Genomic DNA, 18732 nt, shown 5'->3' with positions numbered 1-18732 from the left:
CCTCTGGTGCATAATCGGTCTGAATTTGAAATGTTCGGCAAAAAATTGGCAAAAACAAAACTCACATGACAAAAAAACTGAACTGAATCCAACTGTACTGAGAAAAAGAGGGGGATTGAAGAAAGGGAAAAAAACAGAATGATGGGGCAGAGAATAAAGTCAGTTCCACTAGCCTAATAATAAAAGGGAAGGCTGAGGGACAGGAGTCTAGTGTGGAGTACAAAAGACCCCCCCCCCCCACACACACACACACACACACACACACACACATACCTAGGGAACAAAAGCAGCTTGGCAGACCTGAGCTATGCATTCATGCATTCCTGCATGAATAGGCTACTGTCCACCTCAGCAGTCTATTCCCTTTAATGCTAATCCACCGCGCCGTGCCTCGCTACGCCGCGGCCGGCAGAGGCATGGATGGGTGCATGTCCCAAGGAGGGCAGCCTTTTATTCCACCGGGAGATGAACGGCACATGAATAGAGCGCGGCAGCTTGAGCAGACAGACAGAGCACTCGCTGGCACAGGCAGGCAGACAGACAGACTGAGAGAAAAAACAGGCAGACGGGTATAGATAGATAAGACAGAGAGACAGGTTGACCGACAGACAGTTTTACTTAAGTAAAAGTATCAATACTGCAATGTAGAAGTACTCTGTTACAAGTAAAAGTCCGGAATTCAAAATTTACTTGAGTAAAAGTACAAAAGTATTGGTATCAAAATGGACTTAAAGTACCAAGAGTAAAAGTACTAAAATGTTTGAAAATAGCAGATCTACAAGCTCACAACGCGTCGCATCGCAACGCGTTGTGAGCTTGTAGATCTGCTATTTTCAAATAGCCTAGGTATGAAATAGGGCAGAAGTGCTAATGTATGTTTTATAATGTAATCATTTATATCTGTAAAGTAACTAGTAACTACATTTTTCAAATAATTGTAGTGGAGTAAAAGTACAATATTTGCCTCAGAGATGTAGTGGAGTAGAAGTAGACAATTGGAAGTATAGACAATTGGAAATACTCCAGAGAAGTAAAAGTACCTCAAAATTGTACTTAAGTACAGTATTTGAGTAAATGTACTTAGTTACTTTCCACCACTGAGTCAGATGAGCTGGCGGGTTCTTCTGACGCTATAACTACTCTCATAGTTCCTGCCCCGTCTCTGACGCAACACAGGGACAGAATACAAAAAGGTGCGGGTTTTGGTGGACGGTTGTTCGGGTCAGTCAAGAGGAGAGGATAGAGGAAGCAGCAGTGCCAAGTTAAAGGGACATTTCGCAGATTTTGCATCAAACCCCTATTTTTTATCTAGGTCTAGGACCCATAAACATGATCCTGGTGTTGGGCGGTGAAACCGCCCCTATAAGTGAGGTTTGGATATTTGTACAACAAATCCTGCGCTGTGATTGGCCAAAAAGTACCCCGCCTAACCCTGCACCGTGATTGGCCAATCACAGTCTATTCAGGACTGTGATTGGCCAGTGTCACATGACACATGTGCATAGCCCTATATAAGAAACCATAACATAAAAAAACCCATAAATTTATAAAACCATAAAGTTATGTTTCGTCCATCATAAAGAGTGTTTCAATAAATGTATTTATTTTTTGTACATGATTGGTTGACTCCATTCAGTATTGTGATTAGCTAGCAAGACACCGCCCACTTCACACAGGGTGTGATTTTTTGTGTTTTATCTGTATTTTTAGATTTGTATCCATATCCTCAGAGACTATGAGTCATTTGACTCATAGTCTCTTTATCTCACCTTATTTCCTGACTACAATGTAGACCACACCCCCACACAGCCTCCCCTCCCCACAAGGAAGGGCAGTGCCCCAAAGCATTATGGTCATTGTAGTAATGCAGCAGTCCAGTCAAACCCCATTCAAACACACAGACTTCTATATTTTTCTGGCCATAGGGTGCAAATTTCTAATTTTGCTACTGTTATCTACTACAAATATTATTAACATTGAGTGACTGTAAGTTCTTCCAGGGGTGAAATGCTCATTTAAAGCTACTGATGCAAAGAGAGGAACAACCCTTCCATCTCTCTCTCTGGGTCCCTCTCTCCATCCCCCCCCCCCCCCATCCCTCTCTCTCAGCAGTGGAAGATAATAATCCAGTGTTCAGCCACAGAGAGACGGAAGGAAAGGCTAGCATTTTGTCAGATTCCAGGGGGAGCATGGAGCACTCGGTCCCCTGCAGGCCTCCCTGCATGCCGCTCACATTACTGCTGTCAATCAACCCGTGGCTGCAGTCCCAAAACCTGACACCAATCCGTTTGACACCGTCCGCTTTCAAACATCTCTTTCAATGCGGCTGATCTGTTTATTCCTGTTGTGGCAGGCGAGAGGCCCGGTTTATAGTAAACTGCGCTGACGTATGCAAACGCCACGAGTTCAACCTCTTTAACCATCGTAACAATCGGATCAACCTTGCCATGGGGAGAGCAGTGTGAAATTCAAACTGACTGTCGATCACTTTCAATAAATGATACAGGAAAGAAACAACAAGGCAAATGTCGATATCAACCTTCATTTTCATCCTCCGCTGTTGCCAACAGCGGTGAGTCTGTAACGGAAACGTGAATCAATTTCCTAGTTTAATTGAAAATATGAAACTTGTTCAGAGTGGAGCTGTGATGCTAATGCGATGCGTATTGATAAGGTGACAGATGAGTGGGGGGTCGGTCGGATCACATGCTATACCCAGACCCTCTAGAGCCAGAACCTTATCTTTACTTAACTTGTAGTTTTCCTTTTACCTGTGACTTTCCTGTGTTTTCAACCTTGCTGCTATGACACCGGAATTTAGATAAATATATCTTATCTTTTAAGAGTTAACACACATCACACACACACGCACGCACACACACAGTATATACTGTAGGGCTTAAGTGGTTATCAAACAGAATGTTTGATGTTGTCATATTTTTTTCTAAATGTTACGACTCAAATGAGTTTTTTCTGTAGCACATAAAGCATTAATTATTTGTTGGAGACGCATTAACTAAATATGAAAGCATAACATATTTTGTGCTGTGAAAGTGTGAAAATCCCTCTTCAGAAGTCCGGTTTTGAAAACACTAAGCTAAGTTCCAAAACTGTAAAGTTAATCAAAGCAAATGATTTATCATCAGCTCTCCGATACTCATCTTTCATATGAAATAAAAATGACAAAATCTTCAATGATCCCACCTGTTCACACTTTCAACCACAAACACATTCACACAAACCCAAATATTGCAAAAACCCAAACTTGCACGCACACACACACACACACACACACACACACACACACACACACGAAAATTGCAACAAGCGTTTAAATCTCTTCTTTAGTCAGCCGGTGCCATGTTTTCCCAATGCAACCTTAACGGGAGCAGTGCAGCGCATGCGAACGTGGGTTGACTGGCCACAGGCTGACTAAAAAAGCGATTTAAACACTTGTTTACATTTTCTTAACCACTAAACTAAAATATCAAACATCCGAGAGCATCCTTTTGGATACGATGTGTGGAAAAAGGTAAGAATCAACCATATTGGCAAACCGTTCGCCAGTGTCGCAATGTGCCGGCACCCTACGCAGTGGGACCTCATCTCGGAGCTATACCACGGAGGGAGAGGTTCCGGTTGGAGCTAATGTTGGGCACCCAAAATAGCTAATAACGTACAAGCGCTGTGTTGTGAGCTTGTAGATCTGCCATTTTGCTCGGTGACATCAGCGTGCAACTTAAGTATAACTGAGGGATTAGGGAAAAAAAGAGAAGGTAACAATGGCATTGCAACGATGTCCTCATACGTATAGACATAGGCCTACAAAAGTGTCTGTGTGTTTTTTTTGTGCGTGCAATGTGTGCGTGTGCATGTGTGCGTGTGCGTGTGCGTGTGCGTGTGTGTGTGTGTGTGTGTCCATGTGTGACGGGCAGAGTAAGGAGATGAGCCACGTTCAGATTTGTGACACCGGGTCTAATTAATTTCTCTGGCCTCAGGGTTGTTCAGGTAAAACAATTACACCTGTAATCTATTTTCAATGGAACTGAACTGTCTGTGCAATTAATGCTGTTATCCCTGAGCCTGTGATGAAGCACACCGCTACATGCTAACCAGGCCTACGGCTCTGACGAGCATGTGTGTGTGCGTGTGTGTATGTGTGTGTGTGAGAGAGAGAGATCTCTGTCTGCGTTCAACTGGACTATATTGTGAATCTATAACAGATTAGCGTGGACAAAATTAATAACGCTACAGAAGCGAGAGAGAGAGAGAGGGCAGGAGAGAGACAGACACAGCAGAGCGATAGTTTGCCGCAGGATGAATAGAAAATATTACAATGGTGCGAGGTGCTTCTAATTACTTGGAATCGTGGTGAGGAAGCACCTTAACCCGTTCAAACCGGGAACGCAGCTGTGTAACCACTTTATCCAGATTTCATACTTTGGCTATTCAAAAACAGCAGATATACAAGCTCATAGCGCGGCACAGAGTGTCACGCTATGAGCTTGTAGATCTGCTATTTTTTGAAAAATCTTTCCACGATTCTTAAAATAATAGCAGGCTCATTAGCGCGGTACTCGGTGCCGCGCTATGAGCTTGTATATCTGCAATTTTTTTAATAGCCCAAATAAATCTTAAAATGACACACACGATGCGTTCCCGGTCTTAATGGCTTAATAAGTTGTGCGGCTTCCTCTCTGCTGGCTGCGGTCTAATGAGTGTCAGTCACAGCGTTCTAGGAGAGGAGATAATGCTGTTGGCCTGTGCTACTCCATTACTCTCAGGTCCTCACCTTCTAGCAAGCTTCGCCTCGGGCTACAACCTGAGACAGACAGCTCTGTCAATTCACAAACTCATTCACTCAGTGACAAGACGACCGCTCTCCCATCCTTACACGTGTAATTCAGCGAGACTGCTGACATAATGACAAAATGGCCACTTGAAGGTTTCTTTCTTTTTTCGCTACCCTTCATGGTCCTCTACTGCAGCGATTCTAAAACTTTTTTTCATTTAACCCTGCAAGACCCGGATATATTTCTACTTGCAAAAAAAAAAAATCAACCTTTCAGATGGTGTTGTAGGAGTACTTTGGAGAGGAAAATATAATGTTTTAAAAAAATATATGTTTTCGTAAGGTTTTATTGAAATGTTGTAATATTACAACATTGGGTCTAACGGGTAGCAGAATTTCCTATAGGCCATTTTTACTCACTGTCAGAATAACATGGCAAATGTCTATATACTTCACTAAAACAACTTAAGGGTTCATTTATATGGTTATGGTTTATTATTTGGCCTCAGAACAGTATACATTATGAATAATATTTGGCCTCAGAACAGTACATTATGAATAATAACATCAATAAGCCATATTTTTAAGATTTTATTTTATTTTAGTCGATGTCCACATCACTCTCTCCATTCATTACAATGTCCAACACATCCCTTGCAGTGAAGCAAGGCTCTCTCCTTGCTTGTGGCATTCTGAAATGAAAATAAAGACATACCTTTAGTACATTAGTAGCACATCTCACTGCAGTAGCACATCTCACTGCAGGTACATATTTCACAAGTCGCACAATACTGTCTGGCGAACCTATTGTGCTTTGCTTATCCTCACAAAGGCTAAGCACCATCATCACTGATGGTGCTTAGCCTAACAAAGGGATTGAGGATGGCTGTAAGTGGGCAATCCCCAACACCCATCACATGAACAATGATGAGAGAGTCTTAACTGGGCGACTCTCATATGAACAATTACCATACACTGATTGCTAATCACAAACATTACCACAATGTTTTGCTAAAACATTATAGGCAATGAAATGTTATAAGCTAATGCAGTATATAGGGGAAAATACACATATAACTGTATAAATGTATTGTGAAAACTAATAATACTCCACTCCACTCCACTTTGCCAGATGAACAGGTGCATTGCTATTTGCTACCACCATGACCCAATGTTGTAAAAATACAACAAGTATAAAGCATGCTCTAATTTACATTTGGGGGATATCTTTCACAATAACAACATATTTACATGTTGTAGACATTCTAATGATCACCCAAAAAATTATTACAGACATTTTACTTACTTTTTTGTGAGGGATCCTGTCCAGTGAAAAAGAGATTTTTCTTCCTTCAAGGATGTTCAAGTTGTGACATTTCCTGCCTCTGTGGGGGGTATTTATATGCAAATATCCTGGCCAATGACATAGCAAGACTAAACAATAGGATCCAATGATGATGTTTAGGTGAAAAAATAACAGGAAAACAAATGATTTATACACTTTTTTTGATAAAATACAAATGTTGTATTATTACAACAGCGGGTCTTGCAGGGTTAAATAATCCCTAGTGTGATACGATTTTTTTAAAATCTCCGGGAATACACTGTAAAATTCTCAGTGTAAATCTGACTCTTAGAGTTTACAATGTACTGTTTTTCCTTTTTTTACTGTCAGATTTACAAAAATTTAAGGGTCCATTTGGTTCTAACTATCTGTCATTTAGCTGGGGACCCCGTGGAACCTCGCCCGGTTCCAAACCATAGAGCCCGCCCACTCTCTGAGTGGACTGCCTCTTGGTCTGGTGTTGAAATGTGAGCCTATAGGATATCTTCGATACAAAAAGTACCGTCCAATGAGAGTCGGAGGTGGGGGTGGGTCTAACGACTATCTGCGAATATCTGCTAAAACAAGCCGTGCGATGACATCAGATGTAGGCGGATCCATGGATCTCTTGTGATTGGTTTAGGGAAATTCAAATCCCCTCCCCCTTGTAAACCCCTTGTAAAAATAAACTGCAGCCAATTTCAGACTGAAGCTCCACGCAGCTTCAGTCTGATAATCAGGCTACGTGGAACCCACCAAGGACCACTGGGGGTCTCCGGACCCCGCGTTCAGAGCCAGTGTTCTACTAATCTCACTAGCCTGTTTTCTTCGCCTCGACGCCCAGAGGAAAGCAAAGAGCCTGGGATTATGGCATTATCGCAGATGCTCATTTGAACCAAAACCATGAGTTTAAATAATTAATTTTGCACGCTAGCCGCCGAAGAAAGTTCGGTTCACGCGGAGAACGGCGGGGCAAATCAAGTGTGACTTTATCCGCAAGCATGCTAGCCCTAAATGCTGTAGTAAAAACCCATTTGGCCCGGCTGTGGATGATGATATTTATTTTCTTATCAAAGAGATGTTTTAAGTCTGCCAACTGACAAGTGGCAAATAAACTTTGACTTTGATTCACTTTCTTCTTCCCTTTGATGCGTCTGTCTCCCACACCGCTCCGCAGTGTCCAAATGTCAAGACTGAGTGCTACAGAGCGGTGTTACATCAGGCTAACATCAGCTCCATCTTTTTGCTGGGTAAACTGTGGTTTTAAGTTAATAAACGATGTTTGATTTTGTGATGGTAATGCGGTTGCATGAGGCGGTGCAGTGGACGCGAGGTAACACAGCAGGCAGGACGTGCTACAGCTTGTGAGAGTTAGATCAGCTTTAGACTGTGGGCTTTGGGCTTTGTGAGTGTGTGTGTGTGTGTCTGTGCGCGTGTGTGCGCGTGCGTGTATTATCCTGAGACCGTTTCACAGCGTGAGAAAATCGATGAGACCGATGTACCATCGCCTCCCTCGGTCAACATTTGCGCACAAGCGCGCAGAGGCACGTATATATGCATGCGCGCGCATACGCGTGCACACAAGTGCACATACCTGCCCGTCTTTTTCTCCCGTTCTTTCTCTCTCTCTCACAGACACACACAGTGTGTTAATATGTGCACACACTGCACCTCCACACTCCCCTTCCCTCTCCTCCGGTCCTCTCCCCTCTCTCTCTGTCTCTCTGTCTCTCTCTCTGTCTCTCTCCGTCTCTCTCTCTCTCTCTCTCCCCACACGCAGCCTAGAATATTGATGTGCTCTTTAAGAGCCCCTCTCTCTCAGTTTGTGTCACATTCCATCCATCTACAGGCCATTTTCCAGCAGCTCACCGTCTGAGCACACGTCAAATAGAGTGAAAGCAATTCGAGCCCAAACTCCTCCGCTTTCATCCACTGGTTTATACAATAGCATCCCGCAGTCTGCGGATGGCATGCCGCGAGCGCGCCATTTCATCATCCTCACGTTATAATGAGGCAATAGGCCTCTCTGCCGCGTGTCAGCTTGTATGGTTTCATATCATTAATAGGGCCCGGGCTTCTCCGCGTTGACCGAAATATTATTCTCCGACTCCGACGTACTTGATTAGGGAAGGGAACCCTCTGACAGGAGACCTCCCTCTACGCTGGCTTTGATGCTTTCATCAGCTCCTCCAGAGGAAGTCATACCCGGGAGTCAGTGCACGTTATTTCCATGCATGTGCATGTATGCGCATGTGTGTGTGAGTATGTGTATGTATATATGTATATACAGTATAGATAGATAGATACTAACATACATACATACATATATATATATATATATATATATATATATATATATATATATATATATATATATATATATATATATATATATATATATATATATATATATATATATATATATATATACATAAACATATACATATATATATATAGGACTTCTCTATGAATATATCAATATTGTAGAATGGCCGTGGTGGAAAAAGTACTAACATTCTTTACTTAAGTAAAAGTACCGATACTGCAATATAAAAGTACTCTGTTACAAGTAAAAGTCCACAATTCAAAATGTACTCAAAGTACCAAGAGTAAAAGTACTAAAATATTTGAAAATAGCAGATCTACAAGTTCACAACGCGAGCTTGTAGATCAGCTATTTTCAAATAGCCTATGTATAAAATATGGCTAAAGTGGTTAATGTATGTTTTATAATATAATAATTTATATCTGAAAAGTAACTAGTAACTAAAGTTTTCAAATAATTGTAGTGGAGTAAAAGTACAATATTTGCCTCTGAGATGTAGTGGAGTAGAAGTAAAAGTACAGACAATGGGAAATACTCCAGTAAAGTAAAAATTCCTCAAAAGTGTACTGAAGTACAGTACATGTACTTAGTTACTTTACACCACTGTAGAATGTTTTTTTGTAAAGATTTATTTGATGTATCCTATGATATACTCCCCCCCCCCCCCCCCCCGCACACACTTTGAGTGGCAGGTACGCCCACGCATCCACTCAGAGACTTCTACATATATATTCTTCATATACATTATGTGCCCAGGGGAACATTAGCACATCCTGACACATTCATGCACTCAGCAGCGCCACACACACACACACCACATGACTTCATACACACCTCAGACTAAGGGACCGCAATGGAAACATGGTCTATTACAGCTTGTTTGCGTCATCCTTTTGATTATGGTGGGTCAGATGTATGTTACATGTGACACGTGTTTTCTTTCATGATCAATAGAGATATCAATCAATCAATCGATGAAAGATTGCAAGGGGGAAAGGTGTGTGTGTGTGTGTGTGTGTGTGTGTGTGTGTGTGTGTGTGTGTGTGTGTGTGTGTGTGTGTGTGTGTGTGTGTGTGCTTGCTTGCGTGCGTGCATGTGGCCTCATTAACACTGCTCTAATCTAAATTTACATCTGCATGCATCTTAACTGGTTGAGGGGAGACGAGATGTTAACAACAGGTGTAAACGTCTGCAGGGCAACACACCTCCTCATCGACACGCCCACAGAGTGCGCCCGGGGAAGAAAAAAAACAGATTACAGGTCTGAGCAGCAAAACGGCATGTTGTTGACATCGCTCATTATCTCCCGATACCGTATCCGGATACAGATTGCGCTTTAATGGCAGGTGCGAACGAGGCCGTGCGCGGCGCCTTAGTGTGTGTGAGTGCGTGCGCGTTGCGGAGGAGCGCCCGCCCGCAGCCCCGAGGTTGATTATTGTGGGGGCGAGTGTGCAATTAAAGTATCTCTAATTAGAAAGGCTTTTATGTGCAGAGGGGCCACGGAGCGCTCCCCGGTGCTCCCTGCAAACTCCAGCAGAGACGACGCACAGCAGCAGCGCATGGCAGTCTGACACCACATGTCAATTAGTGGTTTTTGTGCGGCGCTGCAACGGAGCGGCTCGTTGCCTCGCCAAGGTGGGAGTAAAGAGTGTAAATGTAAACCCACTGTGAGGTTCTGCCGTCGTCGCCGACGACCTGATAGCCCTGCCTCTTTGTGCGGCTGGCTGGCACATGAAACAGGAAGACAGTCTCTGTGCGATACCGAACTTCACATGAGAGAGGAGAAGAAGAAGACGCAGAAGACGCAGAAGATTAGGATGTTCTTATCGTTTCACAGACGTGCGCTCTTTCCAGTGGTGTAAAGTAACTAAGTACATTTACTCAAATACTGTACTTAAGTAATTTTTGGGGGTATTTTTACTTTACTGGAGTATTTCCAATTGTAAGTACTTTTACTTCTACTCCACTACATATCAGAGGCAAATATTGTACTTTTACTCCACTACAATTATTTGAAAACTTTAGTCACTAGTTACTTTGTAGATTTTGATTATCATTACAAAACATGCAACGCATTGTGAGCTTGTAGATCTGCTATTTTCAAATGGCCGAAGATTGTTATACATTTGAAAACTTGAAATGGGACATTCTGCATAATGAGTACTTTCTACGTTTGGTACTTTAAGTACATTTTGATACCAATACTTTTGTACTTTTACTCAAGTAATTTTTTCATTCCGTACTTTACTTCCATACTACTTACTTAAGTAAAGAATGTGAGTACTTTTTCCACAACTGGCGCTTCTCTGTGCCATCTCTCCCTGTTACAGTATGTCTGACTGGGAGCATCCAAACAGCAGGGAGCAGATTTATTCTCCATCTACAATAATAAATCATAATAAACGTGTCCCCTTTACAGTAGTTGTTGGGGTATTGGCCAAGTACATTTGCACGTACCTGGAATTTATCCTCTGCATTTAATCACACTAACCCTGGCGTTCCTATTCTGGACCAGGTTTACATTTTATTGAAATGTCTTTTTCTTTTACCTAATCGTTTATTTTTAAAAAAAAATCCCTTTATTTTGTTTTGTTTTGAGTGGTTAACCCATTAAGACCTGGAACGCATCTGTGTCACTTTAGATTTCTTTGGCTATTAAAAAATAGCAGATCTACAAGCTCATAGCAGATATACAGATATTGTATATCTGCTATTTTTTTTAAATTGTGATTATTTTATTTTTTTAACTGTTAGGATTTAAAAAACATTTGAACACATTCCACACCAGAGTTTAATATCATAATGTACTCACCAGTGCCAGCGATTTATTGTTGTTTTTTTGTTTTTTTGACGTCGCCACAGACCTCGCTAAATACCTTAAGATCGCGCGTTAAACTGTTTGTAGACACACAGGGTAGCTGTGTGAGTGGCCCAGAGAAGACCGTTTCAATCGGCGACATTCCATTTTGCAGTTGTCAGCGAGGAGAAAAACAACAACCGAGATAATGGCGGATTAGGGGAAGATTTAGAGCGACGGCGGGTGGGAACGAAAATCTCCGGATACGGATATTTCCATATCCGGGTGTGCTACAATGAAATGTGTCACTGCGAGGGAGGCCTACAATGAAATGTGAACCTGCGAAAAAAAGAAAAAAAAAAGACCACTTCGCGTAGATCTACGCGACTGGCACGCTGCGCAATTATTTAGGTTCGCGTAGATCTACGCGATTGGCACGCAATGTGTTAAAGAATCGCCTCAGGTCTTAATGGGCTAACCCATCCAAACTATTAGGAGCAACTAATGAACAGTGGATGTTGGAGTTGGAGACACTTGAACTAAACCTGTGTTCATAAATGGCCACGCTACCTCACGAGCAACTGTCACCCCAGTGTCAGTCTGTTCGCTCACTGTGGATATCAACTACTTATGCACCAGTCATGTGTCGTTCCAAGATGTCATTCTACCATACTGTATAGACGACCATCAAAATATACAGATGACAGGAATCAGATAAATTGTCGTTTTTCTTTCCTTCAAGCTTCAAGTTTGAGTTTCCTGCCAAAAGGATCCTGCGTGAAATAGTTAGGGGAGTGACGTCCTATTTCAAATGGTGGATTACTCATTTTGACACGAAGAGCGTACCAAGTAGATTACGATTACTCCAATCATTGTGTTCTCCTCTCTTCCCGCGCGCCCTCTCCTCTTCCACTGACACGTCAACTTTCTATCCTCTCCCCCTCGCCCCCCCCCCCCCCCCCCCCCCGTACTCTCCTTCCTTCCATCCTTCAGAGTGTAATCTCGGGGATTGTGTGGGCTCTGGGTGTGAGAGGTGATGGCCATACAGCAGGATGGAGCGTGATAATCTGCCACACTGGATTAGAGTCTAATCTCACCCCCCCCCCCCTTCCTATCGCAGAGGGACCATCTCCGCCGTGCCAATTTGATTAATCTGAGACCCTCACATCGGCAGCTTAGCCTTTTGCCCATTTTGATTTGAAGGTTTTCTCTGCTTTCATCAGCCGCCGCGCCGCCAGTCGAAACAATGCGTTGTTTGTGATGCAATACTCGGAGGTGAGCGCCCCTGACCCCCCCCCCCCCCCCCTCTCGGCGTCGACCGCGGGATTTAGCCTGCTGATGAGGGCGCTAATCCAAACAATGTGAGGATTCATCAGAATGGCTTGCATCGGGGACGCCCCCCGAAGCTGCCTGAAGTGCATTCGGCTTGCATGCTATGCGGACAGTGTTGCCAGATTCTGTGAGAGAAACAAGCAACCAGGCCTAGGAAAACCAGCCCAAAAGAAGCGACTATGGGCCACATGAGCACTTTAACATATACATCAGCTATTTGAAAATAGCAGATCTACAAGCTCACAACGCGTCGCATCCGCGTTGTGAGCTTGTAGATCGGCTATTTTCAAATAAAATCTTGCGGTGGAAATTATAATAAGCAGATCTGGCAACCCTGGCTGCGGATCTCGTGGGCAAAGGCGAGATAAAGCGGCAGAACCTGACCGCGTCCGCGGTATTGTGCTGACCGACTCGGGGTGTTATAAGCGTGAAGGTTGCTGTGTCCTGCCCGACTCTATGACCCGCAACACGTTCAATTAATGTCCAATACCGCAGGGTTAAATTGGCGTTAGTAATTCCCCAGGCTGGCAGCTAGACAACTAGAGCTACCAAAGGCGATTCCAGTCACGTAGCAGCTAAGAGGGAACATGATTAACCAATTACCTTGCCTTTCTAATGAATGACTAATACTTTCAGGCCTGATCTGCAGACTGACGGCTCCTCTGTGCTAATGGAACATTCATGTGTGTTATGCATGCAGGCCAGGAGCCTAATCCAATAGAAACTAGATTTGAATTCACTGCCAGTGGATATACGTCTCAGACACATTCCGATCATAACGTTTAAACATTCATATTTACATTTCGGAAGGATTGTTATAACGTCCGCTACTGTATTAATACATGTAGAAACGTTAAATCGCCGTCATAAAAATTCCTCCGCTCAATTATGCTAGCAGGATTTCGTTTTGTATTCTAATCTTAAGATAGAGCATAGAGGAGAGCTAGACATCGCGGCTGACGCTGTAACAGGATGAATATTCATGACATAAAGGTGGTATAGGCCCAGCCCTCTGAGAGGGTGTGTGCTAGGTGTGCACGTGTGTGCGTGTGTGTGTGCGCGCGTGCGTGCGTGTGTGCGTGTGTGTGCACGGGCATGTGTGTGTGGGCGTGACCACGTGCACACAGTGTGTGTGTGTGTGTGTGTGTGTGCGCGCGCGCGCGTGTGCGCGTGTGTGCTTGCATGTACAATACACAATGTTATAAACATGTTGGCATATGTGTGTGTGCGTGTTTGTGTGTACCAGGTATTGCAATATACTGTACAGTACTTATGAGGGCCAGATGTCACCACAAATATAGTAGAATCTGTTAAATCGACCTTGAGAGGTAATTTCCTAGACAATTAAAAAAAGATTAAGGCCGGGGTCAGGGTCAGGGTTAGGATTAGGCATAGTGGTTAGGCTTATTACATAAAAAATAAAATAAAAAGTAAATAATGGCATTTATACAGAGAAAATAGGTAGTAATAGTGAGTGAGTGAGTGAGTGAGTGAGTGAGTGAGTGAGTGAGTGAGTGTGTGTGTGTGTGTGTCTGCATTTTGTGCGCGCGTTGCTGGTGTGTGCTTTTTGTGTTTACCTTCATTTTGTGCAGGTAAACACAGCTATATGGAAAAACAGTTATACTGAAATGTTGCTGTCCTAGTAATCGTGCGTGTGTGCGTGCGTGCTTCCACATGAGGTATACTTTCTGCACACCTTTCTTACTGTGACTGTCACAGCAGTCACAGTAGCCTTTGGCAAAATACAAAAAGCCAACACCACAGAGCAGGGCTTTGCAGGGGCTTTCACACACTTAAACTGCTGCTCATGCACGCTTGCATTCTCTCACTTCCTTGGTGGTTTTATGTATTCTCAGGTGCACACTGCATTGTGGATTTTGGGGTTTAAGGGAGTAGTTCACTCAAAAAATTCAATACAGGAGGTATACTATTATTTATTTTTTATTATTTTTGTTTCCAAATAAAGGGACTACTGTGTATTTCAAGGGGTGGTTGGCAACCCTAGTGTAAACGTACCTGGTGTTGAAAATACAATAATTTTGGATGGTGATATTAAAGGCCTGTGTGCTGTTCTGTCATCTGTCTCGACATGGGGCTTCCATCCAGATTTGACCCTCAGAGGTTGGGATTACCGGTGCAGACAGGTATTATAATAATCACTAAACGCCTACCAGTACCTTCCATTATGCTCGGTCACCATGTGTGAGCGTGCGTGTGTACGTGCGTGTGCGTGCGTGCGGTTGATAATATGAACATGTAGGATCATTGAAGATTTTATAGCATTTTTATTTCATACAGTATGAAAGTATAGGATCCGCAGCTTATTGAAAACATGGGTTTCTAAAAACGTTTATATATTTTTTAGTTAATGCCTTTCCAACACATTAATAATGGTTTATGTGCTACACAAAAATCTAATTTGAGTCAGACAGAATATTCAAACATAATACTGACATCATGAGTCGTTTTGTTAAATCCATCCCCAGCTTTCCTGTCACGTTCCTTCATTGGTCTGACAGTTTTAATCATGAACAGCTGCTCTGGTCAGCCTTCTGATTGGTCCCTCATCGACCAACCAGCAAGCTCGTTCCCGCCTCCTTATGGTTATTTATGCTGAGTTCGCAAAAAAAGAAAGGAAAAATATCCAGTTTTTGGTGAGGAAAAAAAAAAAGCATAGTCACTATACGGCACCCGAGATGTTCCTTTTTACTGGGGCCAAGTTTAAAATAAGAATTGAATACATTAAATTTCAATACGAGGCAACCCAAAAAAAAACACCTTTTAACGATGGTAGTAGATGGAGAGAGAGGATTTTAGTCCAACCAAGGAAGAGCAACCAACGGAAGCGAAGTGGGGCGGGACCACGGTCCGTACTTGAGAAAGGGTCAAATTGAGGGGCGGTTGCCGTTGCCCTATGACCTTTTTTAGACTCTGGCCCTTGGTGTGTCAGGCAAGACAACGGCATTGTTTTGTATTGCTGATGCTGTACGTTGTCACGTTTAAAGAAATACCATACCTTCAATCAGTCAGTGAACTCAATTGTCGGCCTATAAATGTCACCGACTGCCAAACGCTCATTCTCCATATCGAAACTATCTGAGGAGCACAATGGGACAGGATTGAGTGGATTGACTAACATTGTTACCAGTTGACAATGACCGGGTGATTTCGTTGGACATAAAGGGGACATTGACTTTGCAGAGTGCAAGGTCAGATTGATTGAATATGGCTCAGTAGTATTTATGAACGGACAGGTCACCATGCCCATTTTTCTAAACCCTATATTTCTTTTTTTCTCTTTTTCTTTTTGGTCTTTTCTGCCTTTACTTATAGTACACAGTGGAGATTGACAAGAAACGGGGAGAGAGAGAGACGGGGGGTGAAACTCCCCAAAGGTCGTCGGGATTGGATTGGAGCCTACCGTATATGTGTGGTATTCGCCTAGACCGCTAGGCCAGCGGGCGCCCCAAAACACTATACAGTATGTGTTTGTCATTAGTTGACTAGGGTTGATGCCATTTACTCTGATCGCGCGCTTATCTCTGGATAAGAGTGTCTGCTAAATGCCGTACAGGTGTACAGGTGAGCTGTCAAATAGGGCTGAACAGAGTGAAAGTGTGGACTACAGCATTGGTTCTCAAAGTGGGGACCGGGGACCCCCCCAGGGGTCCTTGGGGGGATACCAGGGGGTCCCCAGCAAAATATAGCTTCGCAATCATTTGAACCACTTTAACCATATTTTATACTTTGGCTATTCAAAAATAGCAGATCTACAAGCTCGTAGCGAGTGCCGCGCTACGAGCTTGTAGATCTGCTATTTTTGAAAAAAATTGTGCAAATCTTTGAATATAGATATTTTTAAAGCAAACATTTGTAACTCAAACCTTTGCTTCCCCATCTTAAAATATTTTGAGCAGGGGGTCCGCGACCAAATATTTTGGGGGTCCTTACCACTGGACTACAGTATGAAACCATAGGAGCATTAGGTATTAGCGCATGGGCTCGTACATGTGGGTATAATCAACAGTGCCAGTCTAGAAACAGATAGAAGAATTCGCTCCTGGTACTGTATTTATTATCACATGAGCCAATAATATTCTGTGGTCTAAAGATCGTTCTCCCGCAAGATAAAGGGGGTATATGTGATATACTGTAATTAATACATCTATATTCGGATAGTAATCATTGCTAAAGGATGTTTGTTCAGTAACGTGTTTTCACTCTGTCTGTTTTTCCAGCTGTTTAGTAAACATACCGATTTTATCCAATCAGGAGAGAGGATACGAGTGAAATTGTAAAGTGGTGGTAGGAAGCAAAGAAATAAGCATTCAAAATTGGAACAGGAACACTATGAAATTGAAGCTGATGGGTTTATATTGTGGTTCTTAACGAAGTAAACAAACTACAACCCCTGTCCTTAGACCCTCAAACAGGCAAGGAAAAACACTTGACCGGAAAACAACTTGAGACCCTTAGGGGTCCCATTTGTACTCGCTCAGAGTTAAATGAACACTTAGGATTTAACTGTGCAGTTCCTGATATCCCTTTTTTTCCCCTTGTGCATGCACACACAAATGTGTATGCATGTACAAAATGTGTGTATACTTCACTGCAGTGGTCCTCAAAGTGAGGTCCCGGGGAACCCCAGGTGTCCTTGAGGGGGTTCCAGCTGTTTTTGAAAATCTTTGAAAAATTTAGCAAAACTGTGAAAACACAAATCTTCTCTTATGGGGGTCCCTGGCACAAAGTATTTTTTAATGTGGGTCCGCAGCCATATGCATATAAATTTGGGGGTCCTTGACAAGAAAGAAGTGTGTGTGTGTGTGTGTGTGTGTGTGTGTGTGTGTGTGTGTGTGTGTGTGTGTGTGTGTGTGTGTGTGCGTGCATCTCACCTCGGTCTACAGTGTGTGTGTACTCGGGGCTCAGCGTGTCCAGGGGGTGCATGATGCTGGTGGGTCGCACCTTGCTGCTGTCCTCCTGGTGCTCCACAGAGCTCACACCGTTCTCATACAGCTGGTTCTCCCCATGACGCAGATGCCAGGTCAGCCCTAACAGGTGGACCACTGCGCGCACACACACACACACACACACACACACACACACACACACACACACACACACACACCACACACACACACACACACACACACACACACACACACACACACACACACACACACACACACACACACACACACACACACACACACACACACACACAATGAGAGACAGAGAGAGAGGGAGACATGATGGGTCATTATTCCTCGCATGCAGAGGGGTGCGTTTGAATCTCTTTTAATGCTCATCTTAAACACCTCGCTCGGTTTATGTGCTTATTAGCGCTCAGCAAGACGGCGGGCAATTAATGCACACACACACAGGAGCGCATGCAGCACACATACCACACACACACACACACAAATGTGCACGGTATGGACACACACGCACACGCACACACACACACACACACACACACACTGTACGCTCTGCACCAAATGTGAGAGAGTGACAGAGGTGGGCAATTAAGAGAGATCTTCAGAGCAGGAGCCCAGGGCTGGTATTAAAGAGCTAACACACTCCTTTATGCATGACTAATGACGCTTTGAAAAGCTGCCTCATGTCCTCACAATCCATATGGGCCCTTTAAAACAACAAAGGTAACGCAGGACACCGGACCCCTCCCTCCGTTAAAGTGTTTATGAGGACAACCATCCGACATGCTGTTAAATAAAAACAACCAACACCTGCCAAAATTAATTAGCATCTAGCCAGTGTGCCAATAAAACCTTCAATTAAAAGGGGGAGGAAAAAAAGAAACGCAGAACAATTGCACAGCTCCATTGGCAGACGATTGTATCCTTAACATCCCATTGGAATTGCTGTTTAGTGATTGTAAAAGGAAAAAAAAAAGAAAGTGTGTCTCTATGCTGATATGTCGACAGTAACCGAAATAAATCTATTTGCCATTTGTCTTTATTTCCTGCCTCTAGCACGCTGGGCACATCAAACAGAAGCGGGGAGTCAAATCACAAAAGTTGAGTTGTGCTGTGTGGTGACAGTGTGACTCTTTGCTGGGTGACAGTGTGGATGGCTGTTGCATTCTGATCAAGGTACGGAGCTGCTAACAACTTCAAACGTAGCTGTCTGTCTTGTCTGCTGAT

General features: G+C 43.3%; 2 protein-coding genes across 2 annotated transcripts in view; one reads left to right on the top strand and one right to left on the bottom strand.

Annotated features, from left to right (window-relative positions):
• Nucleotides 1-18732, bottom strand: part of tenm1 (teneurin transmembrane protein 1) — a gene marked incomplete at its 5' end in the record, with an annotated part of 375941 nt that overhangs the window by 212844 nt on the left and 144365 nt on the right. The window contains one exon of the mRNA XM_080416925.1: nucleotides 17464-17634. Coding sequence (XP_080273051.1) covers nucleotides 17464-17634 — 171 coding nt within the window. The remainder of the gene's footprint in view (nucleotides 1-17463; nucleotides 17635-18732) is intronic.
• apool (apolipoprotein O-like) overlaps nucleotides 1-18732 on the top strand; it is a 333585-nt gene that overhangs the window by 280335 nt on the left and 34518 nt on the right. The window lies entirely within an intron of this gene.

The sequence above is a fragment of the Gymnoscopelus braueri genome, assembly GCF_963280865.1.
Source record: "Gymnoscopelus braueri genome assembly, chromosome: 20".
NCBI lineage: Eukaryota > Metazoa > Chordata > Actinopteri > Myctophiformes > Myctophidae > Gymnoscopelus > Gymnoscopelus braueri.
This window is presented reverse-complemented; position numbering and strand designations above follow the sequence as displayed.